Source organism: Octopus sinensis, unplaced genomic scaffold (assembly GCF_006345805.1).
Source record: "Octopus sinensis unplaced genomic scaffold, ASM634580v1 Contig13853, whole genome shotgun sequence".
Taxonomy (NCBI): domain Eukaryota; kingdom Metazoa; phylum Mollusca; class Cephalopoda; order Octopoda; family Octopodidae; genus Octopus; species Octopus sinensis.
Window position 1 is genome coordinate 62,776 of NW_021833050.1, and position 19,725 is coordinate 82,500.

At 40.6% G+C, this 19,725-nt stretch overlaps 1 protein-coding gene across 2 annotated transcripts; it reads right to left on the bottom strand.

Annotated features, from left to right (window-relative positions):
- Nucleotides 1-855: 855 nt before the first annotated feature.
- On the bottom strand, nt 856-4,786 carry LOC115229916. Of its 2 annotated transcripts, XM_029800179.2 has the most exons (3): nt 4,619-4,786; nt 3,065-3,404; nt 856-1,355 (listed from the first exon to the last, which is right to left on the bottom strand). In XM_029800179.2, exons 2-3 carry the CDS (start codon nt 3,390-3,392, stop codon nt 1,198-1,200), a joined length of 486 nt encoding a protein of 161 aa, XP_029656039.1. In that variant the 5' UTR covers nt 3,393-3,404; nt 4,619-4,786; the 3' UTR covers nt 856-1,197. The 2 variants fall into 2 exon arrangements, with proteins under 2 accessions (XP_029656039.1, XP_036355296.1); XM_036499403.1 differs by lacking the exon at nt 4,619-4,786 and having other exon boundaries at nt 3,065-3,420.
- Nucleotides 4,787-19,725: the final 14,939 nt, after the last annotated feature.

The window sequence follows — 19,725 nt, forward strand, 5'->3', positions numbered from 1 at the left end:
GGCTGCACCAGGCCAGTCAGATCTGGCAGTGTTTCTACAGCTGGATGCCCTTCCTAACGCCAACCACTCCGAGAGTGTAGTGGGTGTTTTTATGTGCCACCGACACAGGTGCCAGACGAGGCTGGCGAACGGCCATGCTCGGATGGTGTTACGTGCCCTCAGCACGGAGGCCAGTCGATGCGGTACTGCCTATGGTCACGTTCGGATGGTTTTCTTGTGCCACCGGCACTGGTACCACAAGGATACAAATTCCATTGATGTTCATCGTGATTATAAAAGATAATTTTGTTTGTAAATGTTATCCCAAGGTGATCTTATGGTCTTACGGCTATATTTATAGGCACATCATCATCATTCTTCAATATCCATGGGTTAGATGCTTTGACCAGGGCAGGCAAGCCAGGAACCGCACCTGGTTCCAGTCTGATTTGGTTTGGCTTCTACTGCTGGATGACCTTCCTAATATGCCAACCACTTATATTGATTATCAGTTGCAGAAACAATCATTAATAGATTAAAGAAATACCGCAAAAGAAAATTGAAATGTAACCTAATCATATGGCGTAGGAGTGGCTGTGTGGTAAGTAGCTTGTTTACCAACCACATGGTTCCAGGTTCAGTCCCACTGCATGGCACCTTGGCCAAGTGTCTTCTACTATAGCCTTGGGCTGACTAAAACCTTGTGAGTGGATTTGGCAGACGGAAACTGAAAGAAGCCCGTCATATATATGTATATATATATGTTTGTGTGTCTGTGTTTGTCCCCCTAGCATTGCTTGACAACCGATGCTGGTGTGTTTATGCCCCCGTTAATTAGCGGTTCGGCAAAAGAGACCGATAGAATAAGTACTGAGCTTACAAAGAATAAGTCCTGGGGTCGATTTGCTCGACTAAAGGCGGTGCTCCAGCATGGCCGCAGTCAAATGACTGAAACGATTAACAGAGTAAAAAGAGTATTCTTCTTCATTATTATAGCTGTTGTTTCCAGCAGCACCAATACTCACTACAATCATCATCATCATCGTCATTACAACATCAGTTCATCTTTGGCTCGGCCATCTCCTGGACACTTTCCAATCGGTTGAGTATGAAATCAGCCATATCAATGAAACATTCCGCACAGTTGGCGATGCGTAACTCGGCTTGACCGTCCGGCCCCTGCCTAGTCCTGTCCACACACGTACGTCCCATCGTTGCTCATTCAGGTTGTGAATCAGCGGCTGGAACTTCTGCTTTTGTGGTTAGATCCTCGGGATCTGCTGCACGCATGCATCCTTCAAGATGTTCGACATCATAAGGAAGCGAGATTGGTGGAAATTCATGTGATTTCAAGTGAGACGTGGCCAGTTTGCAGACTGAAAGAAATTGAAAAAAAAGAGTTATTGTGAAGAAAATATGTTTGGTTCGATTTTATACACACACACACTGCCATTTCACTGGAATCATTCATTGATTCATATGGTAAATACTATTATATATATTTCTTTACTACCCACAAGGGGCTAAACATAGAGGGGACAAACAAGGACAGACAAAGGGATTAAGTCGATTATATCGACCCCAGTGCGTAACTGGTACTTTATTTATCGACCCCGAAAGGATGAAAGGCTAAGTTAACCTCGGCGGAATTTGAACTCGGAACGTAACGACAGACGAAATACGGCTGCGCATTTCGCCCGGCCTGCTAATGTTTCTGCCAGCTCGCTGCTGTAAATACTATTATATACTGACAGTCAGGATTTAACCAGCGGCCACGATCAGACTGGTGCTTTCTACATGCCACCGGCACAGAAGCCAGTCAAGGCGGCGCTGGCATGGAAGCCAGTCAAGGCGGCGCTGGCATTGACCACATTCGGATGGTTCATTTTATATGCCGCCAGCTCAGAAGCCAGTCAAGGCAGCGCTGGCATCGGCCACGTTTGGATGGTGCTTTTTACATGCCACCGGCCCAGGGATCACAACTACAGTTTCCATTGATTTTTGATGTTGGTGTACTTGACTCAATGGATCTCCTCAAGCACAGGGTCGAAATGGTGTTTCTTTACTTGCCCCCCGCACAGGAGTCAGTCCAGCGGCCCTGGCAGGCAACTGCCAGGTGCCAGTCATAGGATTGGTTTCAAAACTAGGTGAACAAATAAGCATTACATTTGACAGAATAATTTGAACGTTAACGGGTTCATATATATTGCACACTTCAAAAACGACACTTTATATTAAAACTAGCAGTATCGCCCGGCGTTGCTTGGGTTTGTAAGGGAAATAACTATATAAGCATCTTTAGAGATGTAAAGTATAATAGCCATCTCAATGTGGTTAACCACAAAGGGGGGGGGGGGTGTTACTGTAGCTTTTTACGTTCTGAGATTTAATAATACATTTTTAGAGAGTTACTTCCCTTATATAAACCGAGCGAAAATGCATTAAAAATACGGAAAAATAATGGTAAATTTTTTTTAAAATCATAGACTCATCGTAGACGCGCGCTAATACCCAGAAGGGCTCGATATGAATGACGACTATAAGATACCTGGTTTTGGTTAAACTGCACCGCAAAATGTGGGAGTAGTTAGGAATCTAAATCGTAGGAGACTGACACACAACTTGACTTTTATATATAAAGAAGACTAGCAGTATCACCCGGCGTTGCTTGGGTTTGTAAGGGAAATAACTATATAAGCATTTTTAGAGAGTTATAGCCAAAAAATAGCAAAAAAATGCATTAAAATGGAAAAAAAAGTGATGGTAAATTTTTTTTTAAATCGTTGACTCATCGTAGACATTTTTAGAGAGTTACTTCCCTTACATTAAAAAAATATGCATTAAAATGGAAAAAAATGATGGTAAATTATTTTAAAATTGTAGACTGATCGTAGACGCGTGCTAATACCCAGAAGGGCTTGATATGAATCACGACTATAAGATACCCGGGCTTGGTTAAACTGCACCGCAAAATGTGGGCGTAGTTAGGAATCTAAATCCTAGGAGACAGACAGCACACAACCTCTCTTTTATATATAAAGATTACAAAGCAGAACAAATTGGTACAAACTTTGAAAATAGTCACCTTCTGCAGCTTTGATTATCCGTCGCATTGTTGTACGAGGAACGCCAATTTCCTGAGACAGTCTCCGCACGGATTTCTTCGGACTTTTCTGAAGTTCATTTATCACAGATACACGTGTTTCGTTTGATATCACGGGGCGACCACTTCGAAGTTTGTCGTGCACACTGCCCGTTGCACGGAACTTTTGGACTAATCGACCGACTGTTGTATGCGACACGGCTTTGCCAGGATGCTTTTGGTTGAAGGTTTCGGCAACAGTTCTGTTTGTTGCACCATCGCGACCAGACAGGAAAATAAGTTCAACACGCTCCGGGATTGTCAAAGACATGCTTCAATTATTCTGAAATTGAATAAAATAAGAGAATGGTGAAACACACACATACTTGTATATGAATAATAATAATAATAATAATAAAATGAATAATAATAATAATCCTTTCTACAATAGGCACAAGACCTGAATGTTGGGGACTCTCTCTACTCCATGCTGGAGCACCGCCTTTAGTCAAGCAAATCGACCCCAGTACTTATTCTATCGGTCGCTTTTGCCGAACCGCTAAGTTACGGGGACGTAAACACACCAGCATCGTTTGTCAAGCAATGCTAGGGGGGCAAACACAGACACACAAACACACACATATATATATATATATATATGACAGGCTTCTTTCAGTTTCCGTCTACCAAATCCACTCACAAGGTATTGGTCGGCCCGGGGCTATAGCAGAAGACACCTGGCCAAGATGCCACGCAGTGGGACTGAACCCGGAACCATGTGGTTGGTAAGCAAGCTACTTACCACACAGCCACTCCTGCGCCTTGTATATGAATAATAATAATAATAATAATGATAAAAATAATAATCCTTTTTACAATAGGCACACGACCTGAAATTTGGGGACTCTCTCTCTACTCTTTTACTCGTTTCAGTCATTTGACTGCGGCCATGCTGGACACTGCCTTCTAGTCAAGTAAATCGACCCCAGGACTTATTCTTTGTAAGCCTAGTACTTATTCTATCGGTCTCTTTTGCCGAACCGCTAAGTTATGGGGACGTAAACACGCCACCATCGGTTGTCAAGCAATGGTGGAGGGAAAAACACAGACACACAAACATACACGCACATACAATATATACGATGGGCTTCTTCCAGTTTCTGTCTACCAAATCCACTCACAAGGCATTGGTCGGCCCGAGGCTATAGTAGAAGACACTTGCCCAACCGTGTGGTTGGGAGTTCATTAAAAGATAATTCTAAACGTTACAAGGAAACAAAGACGATAGGAGGGCGGGGACACACTCTTGAATGTATGCCCTGAAAATGTAATGCCAGTAAAAAAGTAAAAAAACGGGAAAATCGCGACCAAAACAGAAATTCCCTCCTAAAACCCGCCGTAATTAGTTCTTAATTGCGAAAACATGTGTCCGGTTGTCTGAAAACTTGTGTCCGTTTCTGAATGTGAGGATAGCGTGCAAATGTTACAAAATAAGGTACATTTTTACATTAACATTACCTGAAATAAAATATATAAGTATACAAATAGATAGGTTACCTTTTCGTGGGAAAATAAAATGAATGGGGGTTCGTGTGTCCGGTTTGGTTGGAACCACAAGAAACCGACATCGACCAGAAATACGGAAAGGAAGGCCTGAACGAAGTCCCATCTGGCGGTTAACAATTGCAGTAAAACACAAGTTCGACAACTCTTGGTTGACTGACAACATTGGTTCTTTCTGTTGTGTCTCGGCAGAGTCACTCTCTTTCAGTGCCTTCGGCAAAATTTCCACATTTTTTTCTTACCTTTATTTTTCGGTAAAAATAAGAAAAAAAAAAAAGTAGAGGATCTTTTCGGTTTGAACGGCAGTTTTTTCTAGCGGTGTCATATGAAATTGTCACCCATAATTATGACCCTAGTATCGATCTATTGCATTTCAATCTGTTTTAGGGTTAGGGGTGGGGGGAAGGGTATCTTTTTTCCTTCACAAATGTAGATAAATCCAATCTGTTTCTTAAACGAGGGAAATATTCATACGGCCCAGAATGTTTTTTTTACCTCAATAGACGTTACTGATTGGTTGAAATTGCAGAAATTGAAGAAAACAACAACAAATATCTTACAAACTATAGAATTTTCTCAATAAAGCCAAGAGAAAAAGATGTTTTATAAGCACATTCTACCAGTATACAAAGTTTAAAAGTGTTTAGTTACCTAGAAATTATGTTAAAAACTGCCGTTCAAACCGAAAAGAATTCTACCAGTGTCCGAAGTTTGAAAGGGTTTAGTTACAAAACTTATTTTTTGAATCTGTCGGTCCAAAAGTATAGACCCTCTCCTAAATATTGTGTCCCTTTCTCTTTACATTTTCCTCCCCACCCCACAACCTGTCGGTAAACCTTCCCTCTCCCCCTCTTTTCTCTCACACTTCGCCTTTCCCTTCAACTAACCACGTGATACATTTGGCCTTATAGATTTTTCTCTACTTCCCCCTCACTTCTCTACTCACATTCTTCCCCTCTCTCTCTCATTTTACTTCCCTTCTCTAACTAAGGAATATACCGATTTTTCTGATGGACTATATATTTCTTCTTCACTTGTTTATTATTATTCTTATTTTATGTCCATTGTCTGAAATGTTTTTCACATACCTATTTCTTTATTACCCACAAGGGGCTAAACACAGAGCGGACAAACAAGGACAGACAAATGGATTAAGTCGATTACATCGACCCAGTGCGTAACTGGTACTTATTTAATCGACCCCGAAAGGATGAAAGACAAAGTCGACCTCGGCGGAATTTGAACTCACAACGTAACGGCAGACGAAATACCGCTAAGCATTTCGCCCGACGTGCTCACATACCTATTTCTTTATTACCCACAAGGGGCTAAACACAGAGCGGACAAACAAGGACAGACAAATGGATTAAGTCGATTACATCGACCCAGTGCGTAACTGGTACTTATTTAATCGACCCCGAAAGGATGAAAGGCAAAGTCGACCTCGGCGGAATTTGAACTCAGAACGTAACGGCAGACGAAATACCGCTAAGCATTTCGCCCGACGTGCTCACATACCTATTTCTTTATTACCCACAGGGGCTAAACACAGAGGGGACAAACAAGGACAGACAAAGGATTAAGTCGATTACATCGACCCCAGTGCGTAACTGGTACTTAATTTATCGACCCCGAAAGGATGAAAGACAAAGTCGACCTCGGCGGAATTTGAACTCACAACGTAACGGCAGACGAAATACCGCTAAGCATTTCGCCCGACGTGCTCACATACCTATTTCTTTATTACCCACAAGGGGCTAAACACAGAGCGGACAAACAAGGACAGACAAATGGATTAAGTCGATTACATCGACCCAGTGCATAACTGGTACTTAATTTATCGACCCCGAAAGGATGAAAGGCAAAGTCGACCTCGGCGGAATTTGAACTCAGAACGTAACGACAGAGGAAATACCTATTTCTTTATTACACACAAGGGGCTAAACACAGAGGGGACAAACAAGGACAGGCATAGGTATTAAGTCGATTACATCGACCCCAGTGCGTAACTGGTACTTATTTAATCGACCCCGAAAGGATGAAAGACAAAGTCGACCTCGGCGGAATTTGAACTCACAACGTAACGACAGAGGAAATACCGCTAAGCATTTCGCCTGACGTGCTAACGATTCTGCCAGCTCGCCGCCTCAAAAACATTGACTACTTTTGCAAAGATTGAACCTTTGTTAAAGAGGTTCATGCATTATTATGTCCATGACTTTACCCACAAGACCATTGAGACAACAACTGTATGTTTTTCACATACCACCAGCACAAGTGCTAGTAAAGCGACGCAGGTAATGATCACACTCGAATGATGCTATTACGTGCCAGTGGCACAGAGGCCAGTTTGTCGCTCTGGCAACGATCATGCTCGTATGGTATTCTTAGCACTCCACTAGCATGGATGCCAGTCATCGAATTTGATTTCGATTTCACTTGCCTCAACAGGTCTTCGCAAGCAGAGTTTAGTGTCCAATGAAGGAATGGTACTCATAAGTGGGCTGGTTACACCCCTGAAGGCGGCAAGCTGGCAAAAACGTTAGCACGCCGGGCGAAATGCTTAGCGGTATTTCGTCTGCCGTTACGTTGTGAGTTCAAATTCCGCCGAGGTCGACTTTGCCTTTCATCCTTTCGGGGTCGATAAATTAAGTACCAGTTACGCACTGGGGTCGATGTAATCGACTTAATACCTATGTCTGTCCTTGTTTGTCCCCTCTATGTTTAGCCCCTTGTGGGTAGTAAAGAAATAGGTATTTCGTCTGCCGTTACGTTCTGAGTTCAAATTCCGCCGAGGTCGACTTTGCCTTTCATCCTTTCGGGGTCGATAAATTAAGTACCAGTTGTGCACTGGGGTCGATGTAATCGACTTAATACCCATGTCTGTCCTTGTTTGTCCCCTCTATGTTTAGCCCCTTGTGGGTATAAAGAAATAGGTATTTCGTCTGCCGTTACGTTCTGAGTTCAAATTCCGCCGAGGTCGACTTTGCCTTTCATCCTTTCGGGGTCGATAAATTAAGTACCAGTTACGCACTGGGGTCGATGTAATCGACTTAATACCTATGTCTGTCCTTGTTTGTCCCCTCTGTGTTTAGCCCCTTGTGGGTAATAAAGAAATAGGTTACACCCCTGGCATAGGCCACGAGATTATGGTCTCACTTGGGCTTGCCGAGTCTTCTGGAGCGCAGCATATTTCCAGAGGTCCCGGTCACTATTCATTGCCTCGGTGAGGCCCAATGTTTGAAAGTTATGCTTCACCACTTCATCCCAGATATACCTCTTCCAGATGTTCCCTCAACCACTAGGGTGTGGCACTTTTTCACACAGCTATCCAAATCCATTCTCACCACATGGCCATACCAGCGCAGTCATCTCTCTTGCACACCACATCTGATGCTTCTTAGGTCCAACTTTTCTCTCAAGGTGGCAGAAACGTTAGCACGCCGGACGAAATGCATAGCGGTATTTCGTCTGCCGTTACGTTCTGGGTTCAAGTTCCGCCGAGGTCGACTTTGCCTTTCATCCTTTCGGGGTCGATTAAATAAGTACCAGTTACGCACTGGGGTCGATATAATCGACTTAATCCGTCTGTCTGTCCTCGTTTGTCCCCTCTGTGTTTAGCCCCTTGTGGGGAGCAAAGAAATAGGTATTTCGTCTGCCGCTACGTTCTGAGTTCAAATTCCGCCAAGGTCGACTTTGCCTTTCATCCTTTCGGGGTCGATTAAATAAGTACCAGTTACGCACTGGTGTCGATATAATCGACTTAATCTGTTTGTCTGTCCTTGTTTGTCCCCTCTGTGTTTAGCCCCTTGTGGGGAGCAAAGAAATAGGTATTTCGTCTGCCGTTACGTTCTGAGTTCAAGTTCCGCCGAGGTCGACTTTGCCTTTTATCCTTTCGGGGTCGATTAAATAAGTACCAGTTACGCACTGGAGTCGATGTAATCGACTTAATCCGTTTGTCAATTTCATATGACACCACTAGAAAAAAACTGCCGTTCAAACCGAAAAGATCCCTTTTATTACTTTCGGTCACCTCTTCCTAGCCCTTCTCCTTACGCTAACGTCCATCGTTACGTCTGCCTCTTCATTCACTCCTTACCCGTCTGCTAGCCCTCATCCACAGGCATTGAACATCAGTCCTAACACAGTTGTCTCCCTCGCACGTTCCATTCAATTCCTCTCGAACAATCCCCCATCTTATCTTTGCCTTGTCATTCGTGCATATGAAATGGTTACTCATCCAAGGGAGCATACTTGCTTTATTTCTTCGTATTACTCTTTTACTCTCTTTTACTTGTTTCAGTCATTTGACTGCGGCCATGCTGGAGCACCGCCTTTTAGTCGAGCAAATCGACCCCGGGACTTATTCTTTTTTGTAAGCCCAGTACTTATTCTATCGGTCTCTTTTACTTGTTTCAGTCATTTGACTGCGGCCATGCTGGAGCACCGCCTTTTAGTCGAGCAAATCGACCCCCAGGACTTATTCTTTTGTAAGCCCAGTACTTATTCTATCGGTCTCTTTTTGCCGAACCGCTACGTAACGGGGACGTAAACACACCAGCATCGGTTGTCAAGCAATGCTAGGGGGACAAACACAGACACACATACATATATATATATATATACGACGGGCTTCTTTCAGTTTCTGTCTACCAAATCCACTCACAAGGCATTGGTCGGCTCGAGGCTATAGCAGAAGACACTTGCCCAAGATGTCACGCAGTGGGACTGAACCCGGAACCATATGGTTGGTAAGCAAGCTACATACCACACAGCCACTCCTGTGCCTATATAAATTTAAATTTAAATTTAAAATGAGGGTGTGAAATTAGATATTAATTTAATTAACATCAATTTCACGCCTGTGGTGTAGCATATAAAAAAAACGAAGATTCAGTAAAATTGTATTATATACATATTAGAGGGAAACCACTATGTGGACACCCTTATACTAGAAATAGATCCGCTTTGGTCTTACCCTAAGAAATGTTCTCAAGAACATAAAGCTACCTCTGCCGTTATGTTCTGCGTTCAAATTCCGCCGAGGTGAACTTTGCCTTTCATCCTTTCAGGGTCGATGAATAAAGTACCGGTTACACACTGGGGTCGATGTAATCGAATTAATCCCTTTGTCTGTCTTTGTTTGTCCCCTCTATGTTTAGCCCCTTGTGGGCAATAAAGAAATACTTATTATTTATACTAGGTCTGATCAATAAGTATCCGGACTGTTGCTATAGTAACGAAGCTAAAGCATGCAGAGTGAAGCCACTTAGCACAGATTGACCTTGACCTTTGCTGTGTCTCTTATTGCTGGTTGTCAAGTGATGGTGGGGGACTGCAGTAAGGCGGCGAGCTGGCAGAAACGTTAGCACGCTAGGCGAAATGCCTAGCAGTATTTTGTCTGCCGCTACGTTCTGAGTTCAAATTCTGTCGAGGTCGACTTTGCCATTCATCCTTTTGGGGTTGTTTAAATAAGTAGCAGTTACGCACTGGGGTCGATATTATCGACTTAATCCGTTTGTCTGTCCTTGTTTGTCCCCTCTATGTTTAGCCCCTTGTGGGTAGTAAAGAAATAGGTATTTCATCTGCTGCTACGTTCTGAGTTCAAATTCCGCTGAGGTCGACTTTGCCTTTCATCCTTTCGGGGTCAATTAAATAAGTACCAGTTACGCACTGGGGTCGATGTAATCGACTTAATCCGTTTGTCTGTCCTTGTTTGTCCCCTCTATGTTTAGCCCCTTGTGGGTAGTAAAGAAATAGGTGGGGGACAGACACAAGTACAATGACACACACACATGGTCTGATCAAAGAAGCATGGAAAACGGATGTTAAACGATGATGATGATGATGTATGTAAGATCATATTTATTATATTGTGGAGGCGCAATGGCCCAGTGGTCAGGGCAGCGGACTCGCGGTCATAGGATCGCGGTTTCGATTCCCAGACCGGGCATTGTGAGTGTTTATTGAGCGAAAACACCTAAAGCTCCACGAGGCTCCAGCAGGGGATGGTGGTGATCCCTGCTGTACTCTTTCACCACAACTTTCTCTCACTCTTACTTCCTGTTTCTGTTGTACCTGTATTTCAAAGGGCCGGCCTTGTCACTCTCTGTGTCACGCTGAATATTCCCGAGAACTACGTTAAGGGTACACGTGTCTGTGGAGTGCTCAGCCACTTACACGTTAATTTCACGAGCAGGCTGTTTCGTTGATTCGGATCAACCGGAACCCTCGTCGTCGTAACCGACGGAGTGCTTCCATTATATCTAAAAGTTTTTGTTATACTTGGGTCTGGTCATATTTTGCCAATGAAACCCATGTGCTTGATCTTCACTTTAGCTGCATTATTATTAATATTTCAGTGTCTTTGTCTAAGCTTTCTTGTCAGACACCCCTGTGACATCTTCAGCAACTCTCAACCCCATGTGTCTCTTCTTGTTTTACTTATTCCATTTTGCCTTTCTGAATGGTATAAGCAGCACCAGAGAAGATAACAAGTTGGGATAACAAGTTGCTGAAGAGGTCACAGGATGTGTGATGAAAGAGCTGAGACAAAGACACTAAAATAATAATAATAATAAGAAGAAGAAGAAGAAGAAGAAGAAGTAGAAGAAGAAGAAGAAAGATAGATGCGAATAGGCCAGACATCATAGTAAAAGACTTCAGACAAAGAACATGCCTCCTTATTGATATGACTATCCCAATCAATATAAACGTATCTGTCAAGACCTACCAAAAACTGAGCAAATATAAAGATCTGGAAATAGAAATCAGCAAAATGTGGAACCTGAAGACTAAAACAATACCTGTTGTCATAGGTGCCCTGGGAATGATAGCAAAAGGGGCTGATTGCTACCTAACTCAGATATCAGGAAACCTCCAAAATGGCAGAAATTCAAAAGATAGTGCTCATGGGAACTGCTCATATCCTACGCAAAATACTTTCTATGTAATCTCAAGTTTTAAAACAAACAATTTTCGTATGGTTTTTTTAGACACTCACTAGTACAACTCTAAGTACAAAACCAAATATATGGCACACTAGGCATAACAACAACATGAACTTCCAACCTGTTGGCTCTTGAGGTCTCTGGGTGAGACTTGGAGCAAAAGTCAAATATAGAATAATAATGATAATGATAATAATAATACAGCTGAAGTAAAGACAAAACATAAAGTGTGTGTGTGTTTAATTGGCAAAAGATGACCGTTTCAACACATCAGGAATCTTCCAAAATAAATATATTGGGTTGTCCGGAAAGTTTGTGCCGATTTATAGTAGCTTACCTTTCGACTTATTTTAGAACATGGTCGAGTCCATAAAATAGGATTTGACTACACCTCCATTTAGAGCACAGTTTAAGCTATCTTTTCGTGGAAGAAGGTTTATGTTCCTATAACCTGTGTTAATTCTGTAACCCTTTAAAATGGAAGATAAGAAAGTTCATTTTCGGCACTTGATGCTTTGGGAACCAGACAAAAATTGCTGCAGCTCGGCTGGGATGTGTTATCCCACCCTCCATATTCACCAGATATTGCTCCTTCGGATTTCCACTTATCCAGGTCTCTGCAGAATAGTCATAATGGTAAAAATTTCAATTCCTTGGATGACGTAAAAAAATACCTTGATGAATTGTTTGTCATGAAACCACCTCAAATCTGGGAAGAGGGTATTTTCAAGTTAAAGGAAAGATGGAGACGCATTGTGCAACAAAATGGTTCATATTTCGTTGATTAAAAATGTAATGGCAAGTATTTATCGACCTTTTCCTTTCCTTTAAAAATCGGCATGAACTTTCCTGACAACCCAATATATAAACTTCTTATAGTTTAATCCAATAAGAGAATTTCTTATACGAGATGAAAGAAGTATTTATACTGGGAAGTAATGCTTATTGCAGGTGTAGGCGTGGCTGTGTGGTAAGTAGCTTGTTTACCAGCCACATGGTTCCAGGTTCAGTCCCACTGTGTGGCACCTTGGGCAAGTGTCTTCTACTGTAGCCTCAGCCCAACCAAAGCCTTGTGAGTGGATTTGGTAGACGGAAACTGAAAGAAGCCCATCGTATATATGTATATATATATATATATATGTGTGTGTGTGTGTCTGTCCCCCTTGCATTGCTTGACAACCGATGCTGGTGTGTTTATGTCCCCATTACTTAGCGGTTCGGCAAAAGAGACTGATAGAATAAGTACTGGGCTTGCAAAAGAATAAGTCCCCGGGTCGAGTTGCTCGATTAAAAGGCGGTGCTCCAGCATGGCCGCAGTCAAATGACTGAAACAAGTAAAAGAGAGTTCTATAAGAACAGATGATACAACAATTTTAACCCCAGGAAGATGCCTCCTCCAGCTGGGTATTCAGTGCACTTTGCACTGATATATATATTGCAAGCGAGGAGTATGCACCACTGAGGATGATCAAATAAGATGGGAATCATATGATATGATGGTCTCCGAGCTAAGATAGTATGAAGTTCTCTTCCTGCTTGCAATATATATTAGGTGTGAAGTGCACTGAATAATTAGCTTGAGGTATCGTCCTCAAGGCGGTGAGCTGGCAGAATCGTTAGCATGCCGGGCGAAATGCTTAGCAGTATTTCGTCTGCTGTTACGTTCTGAGTTCAAATTCCGCCGAGGTCGACTTTGCCTTTCATCCTTTCGGGGTCGATAAACAAAGTACCAGTTACGCACTGGGGTCAGTGTAATCGACTTAATTTGTTTGTCTGTCCTTGTTTGTTCCCTTGTGAGTAGTAAAGAAATAGGTATTGTCCTCCTGGGGTTAAAATAGCAGTATTGTCTGTTCTTATAGAACACCTACATTTAGGTGGTGACAGACTTTACTTCTCAGTATACTGCTTTCATCTCGAGTGGAGATTTTCTTAATGGACAAGTTTGCTAGTTGCAAAACCAGTAGTGGAAGCACATGGTCTAGTGGTTAGAGCAGCAGACTTGCGGTCGAGGGATCGCGAGTTCGAATCTCAGACCGGACGATGTGTGTGTTTATGAGCGAAACACCTAAGCTCCACGTGGCTTCGGCAGAAGATAATGGCGAAACTTTTGCTGACACTTTTGCCACAACTTTCTCTCGCTCTTTCTTCCTACATCTTGCAGCTCAACTGCGATGGACTGGCGTCCTGTCCAGGTGGGGAACCTATACGCCAAGGAAATCGGCTCTTATGAGCCAGGCATGGCTCAAGAAGGAACAAACAACAACATGCATGCATACATATATACACACATGCATGTATGCATAGTGGAGGCACATGGCCTAGTTGTTAGAACAGCAGACTCGCGGTCGAGGGTTCGAATCTCAGACCGGGTGATGTGTGTGTTTATGAACGAAACACCTAAGCTCCATGCGGCTCCGGCAGAAGGTAATGGCGAAACTTCTGCTGACTCTTTTGCCACAACTTTCTTTTACTCTTTCCTCCTGCATCTTGCAGCTCACCTGCGACGGACCGGCGTCCCGTCCAGGTGGGGAACCTATATGCCACGGAAACCGGCCCTTATGAGCCACGCATGGCTTGAGAAGGAACAAAGAACAACAACACTGTTTTTCTGTATATTGAGAACTGGGTTAGACTACTGCTATGTCTAGCAAATGAATATCCTTCACTGAGCATAATCAAACTAGATTGAAATCACGTGATATGATGTTCTCTGAGCTACAATAGTCGGGAGTTCTCTCCCTGCTTGCAATATATATCGAGTGTGAAATACACTGAATAATCAGCTGGTGGAGGGGTCTTAAAATGGTCGTATTATCTGTTCTTAAAGAACACCCACATTTAGGTGGATATAAACGTTACCTCTTGCAGGATGTGTGATGAAAGAGCTTAGACAAAGACACTAAAATAATAATAATAATAATAATAATAATAATAAGAAGAAGAATACCTGTTGTCATAGGTGCCCTGGGAATGATAACAAAAGGGGCTGATTGCTACCTAACTCAGATACAAGGAAACCCAAAAATGGCAGAAATTCAAAAGATAGAGCTCATGGGAACTGCTCATATCCTACGCAAAATACTTTCTATGTAATCTCAAGTTTTAAAACAAACATAATTTTCTTATGGTTTTTTAGGTATTCACTAGTACAACACTAAGTACAAAACCAAATATATGGCACACTAGGCATAACACCAACATGAACTTCCAACTTGTTGTCTCTTGAGGTCTCTGGGTGAGACTTGGAGCAAAAGTCAAACATAGAATAATAATAATAATGATAATAATAATACAGCTGAAGTAAAGACAAAACATAAAGTGTGTGTGTGTTTAATTGGCAAAAGATGACCGTTTCAACACATCAGGAATCTTCCAAAATAAATATATTGGGTTGTCCGGAAAGTTTGTGCCGATTTATAGTAGCTTACCGTTTGACTTATTTTAGAACATGGTCGAGTCCATAAAATAGGATTTGACTACACCTCCATTAAGAGCACAGTTTAAGACTTGGAGCAAAAGTCAAACATACAGAAATTTGTCATTGGTCAGTCTTTGATGTTGCAAAACAAGGTCTTCCAGCTGTGTCCATCCCTCTTATATTCAGACGCTGTATTTTAGACGACATAGATCCCAAAGCATTCTTTCATTTATAAAGTAACACGGATGTCAATACAGAAAACAAGTTTGGATTCAGAAATGCAAAATGTTCACCAGAAATCAAGGAAAAAGAAAAACAAAATGTCCATTGGAAGCACTACGACTGCCCAACATTGCTCATTTTAATTTGGTTAAAAGGTTAAGATTTTTGAAAAATTTCAGAATATTTTAAGCAAGAATTTAGAAACCCTTTAAGCTACATAAAAATTCATTTTCCATTTTGGTAATTCAAAACATGAATACCAAACACGCTGCACCACATCTCAAAGATTATTGTCAAATGCATTTTTCTGTTTGGTTTGCAATTATGCGGATTCAGTTGTTGAAACAAATTTTGTGGTGTTCAAGGAGAGTCGTTAGACCAAAATTAATTACACACACTGGTTCAATTCCACTCTTTTATTATTGGTAAATTAGTTAAATATCTAAGCAATTAACTAATTAATCTTTTGTTTAATTTGTTGCCTCGTACTACCAACTCGCTAAAAAAAAACCTGATAAGAAAATATGCTACTCTACCAATTGTGGAACTAAAAAAATATATAAACCCAAAATCCAAATCTAAATCAATTCAAAATCGAAATCGATCAACATCAATGGAAATTGTAGCTGTGATACCAGTGCCAGTGGCACGTGAGAGGACCATCCAGACATGGCCATTGCCAGCACCGCCCTGACTGGCCTCCATGCCGATGGCACGTAAAAAGCACCATCTGATCATGGCCATTTGCCAGCCTTGTCTGGCACCTGTGCTGGTGGCACGTAAAAAGCACCATCCGATCGTGGCCATTGCCAGCTTCGCCTGGCCTCCGTGCTGGTGGCACGTAAAAAGCACCATCCAATCGTGGCCATTGCCAGCCTTGCCTGGCCTCTGTGCCGGTAGCATGTAAAAAGCACCATCCGATCGTGGCCGTTTGCCAGCCTCCCCTGGCAAATTAATTAGTAATCCTAATTGTAGATCAATTAACTTTTCTTACAGCAAGTTAAATGTTGGTTTCAAATTTCGACACAAGGCCAGCAATTTCAGATGGGGGAGTAAGTTGATTGCATTGTATTATATTTTTATAGTTAAATATTATTAGGTTTTGTATAAAGTATAAAGTGGAGGGCGAGCTGGCAGAAATGTTAGCAAGCCGGGCGAAATGGTTTGTGTTATTTCGTCCGCTGCTGCGTTCTGAGTTCAAATTCCGCCGAGGTCGCCTTTGCCTTTCATCCTTTCGGGGTCGATAAATTAAGTACCAGTTACGCACTGGGGTCGATGTAATCGACTTAATTCCTTTGTCTGTCCTTGTTTGCCCCCTCTATGTTTAGCCCCTTGTGGACAATAAAATAAAATTAGGTTTTGTATAAAAAAATTGTTAAAATATTTTGTGCATTGTAGAAGTATAAATAATATATTTCACATAAATTTTAACAACAAAATTTTATATAAATCCCAGTTGATAACCACAGGCCTAGAATTAGTAGCACAGGATTTTGGACAATTTGTTAATCCTAGTAAAACCAAATTCATTGATCACAACCAAGAAGGGTCCATCACCAACATCAGAGGAGATTCCATCAATCAAGTTGATGATTTCTTGTACTTTGGTTCTGAAATAGTCTAAAATGAAAAAGACTTAAAAACTTGGACAGTCAAAGCATGGTCAGCCCTAAACAACCGAGAGAATCAAGTAAATCAACCCTGTCCAACTACCTGAAGAGGATTTTTTTCTGTACAATGGTAGAGTCAGTCCTTTTATATGGAACAACAGCTTGGATGCTTACCAAACAACTGGAATCCAAGCTAGATGGGACTTAAACCTGAATGTTAAGGGCAGTCTTAACCCTTTAGGGTTCACATTATTCTGCCAAAATTAATGCTTCTTCATCTATATTGTTTTGAACTAATCATGCATTATCTTGTAGTTATGAGATTTTGATGAGGTAGCTGTTAATTTTGAAGGTGATATTGTAGGGTTGGTGTGAGAGGCAAGATATGGCCAGTTTGAACATAAAACAGGCAGAATACTTTCGGCCGGATATGGCCGGTTTAAATGCTAAAGGGTTAAACATGTCTAGGAGATCTCATCTCACCAAGAAACAGTTGTGTGGAGATCTCTTACCGGTTTCAACTATTATAAAGCAAAGATGTGTTTTGTGGGTCACTGCTGGGGACCCACAAGTAACCTGCTCCTATGGATGTCAAAGCATGATCGTATTCATCTGAACACAATGTATGTAGATCAACTCACCAAGGACACTGGATGCCTCCCCGAGAACCTCCCTCAACCAATGCAGGACTGTGACAGATGGCATGCACAGGTTAGAAACGTCTAAACATACTCAACCAGATGATTATCATGATATCTCTTTTCTCTCGTTTACTTGTTTCAGTCATTTGACTGCGGCCATGCTGGAGCACCGCCTTTTTTTTAGTCGAGCAAATCGACCCCAGGACTTATTCTTTGTAAGCCTAGTACTTATCCTATCGGTCTCTTTTGCCAAACTGCTAAGTAACGGGGACGTAAACACACCAGCATCGGTTGTCAAGCGATGTTGGGGAGACAAACACAGACACACAAACACACACACGCATATGTATACATATATACATATATACGACGGGCTTCTTTCAGTTTCCGTCTACCAAATCCACTCACAAGGCTTTTTGTCGGCCCGAGGCTATAGTAGAAGACACTCGCCCAAGGTGCCACGCAGTGGGACTGAATCCGGAACTGCGTGGTTGGTAAGCAAGCTACTTACCACACAGCCACTCCTGCGCCTATATGGCAGGCTTCTTTCAGTTTCCATCTCAAATCCACACACAAGGTTTTGGTCAGTTTAAAACAATAGTAAAAGACACTTATCAAAGGTGCTACGCAGCAAGAATAAACCCAGGACCATATCAATCTTATTATATGGTTCTTTGGGAAAGTTCTACGAAAGCTCCAGGCCAACCAAAGATTTTTAGTAAATTTGGTTAATGAAAACAGTCATTTATAAATTTACAGACATTACATTATTCATGTATTAATTCTTGTTCAATTTTTTAAATTTATATATTCATTTTTCTTTTTATTCATTTATATAATTATTTATTATTATCATTATCATTATTTTTTTAGCATACATCACTTTTACAAGAATGTTTCAAAAGATATTTACATTTTACAAAAAATATTTTTTCTGCAACAGATTAATAATCAATCTGTAAAAGTCTTGTTTATTCAAAAATCTTGTGTACATACACTCAACCTTTATTTCATTCTTAAACAATCATCTGAAGAGCAACAATAAGAAACTCAGAGTAACAATACATGATGTTCCAGCTTCCAACAGATTAGAAATAACTCAACATTTTGAAACCAGTACCTAATTGTGCTGTATTCCTTTGCTTCACACATGCATGTATATTTATACATACATACATATATAATATATATATATACATATATATATATTATATATATATATATATATATATATTATATATTATTATGTAAATGGATGAATGAATTATCCTTTGTTACTGTTAACATGGAAAATTCAATAAACAGTTACCAGGGTAGCAAAATTCACGCAAGTAACACAGATGAAGCGACCTATTCCTTTGGAATAAAACCAATGTTGTCTTCGAAACATATGTCGAAAGTAAAAGAATTTTAATAACATCTGCGTTCAACTCCATTTACTTACTTATATATATGTATATATATATATAACGGCAAAGTTTCCGAAAATAAACAAAAGACGAAGGCAGGTGGAGTAGAAACAAACAAATGTATTAGTATAGCGCTCAGGAATAGAAAAAGTCTTTTACATTTTGAGCCTACGCTCTTCGACAGAAAGATACACAAAAAAAACCAGGAGAGAAAAAAGGAGAGAAAAAAGGAGAGAAAAAAAAATATACATACATATGTATATATATTCATATATGCATGAGTGTATGTACATACATGCATGCATTTATATATATATATGTGCATATATATATAACATACAATATATGTTTATGTGCATATGTCTACATGCACTTGTCTCTTCACACATTAAAGTGTGTGTGTATATGTATATATATATACACACACATATATATATGTATGTATACATATATATATATTATAATATATATATATATATTATATTATATATATATAATATATATATATATATATATATATACATACATACATATATATAAGGGAAGGTTTACGAAAATAAACAAAAAAACAATATACATATACATACATAATATATATATAATATATATATATATATAATATATATATATATATATATATATATATATATATATATATATATATAACATACCCGCACACAAATATAATCCATGCCAGAATGAAACATGGAAGTTAATGATAGATATGATATATATATATATATATATATATACATATATATATATGTGTGTGTGTGTGTGTGTGTGTGTGTGGTGTGCTTGTGTGTGTGTGAAGAACACACACACACACATGAAGTATAGTTCTTCTATTG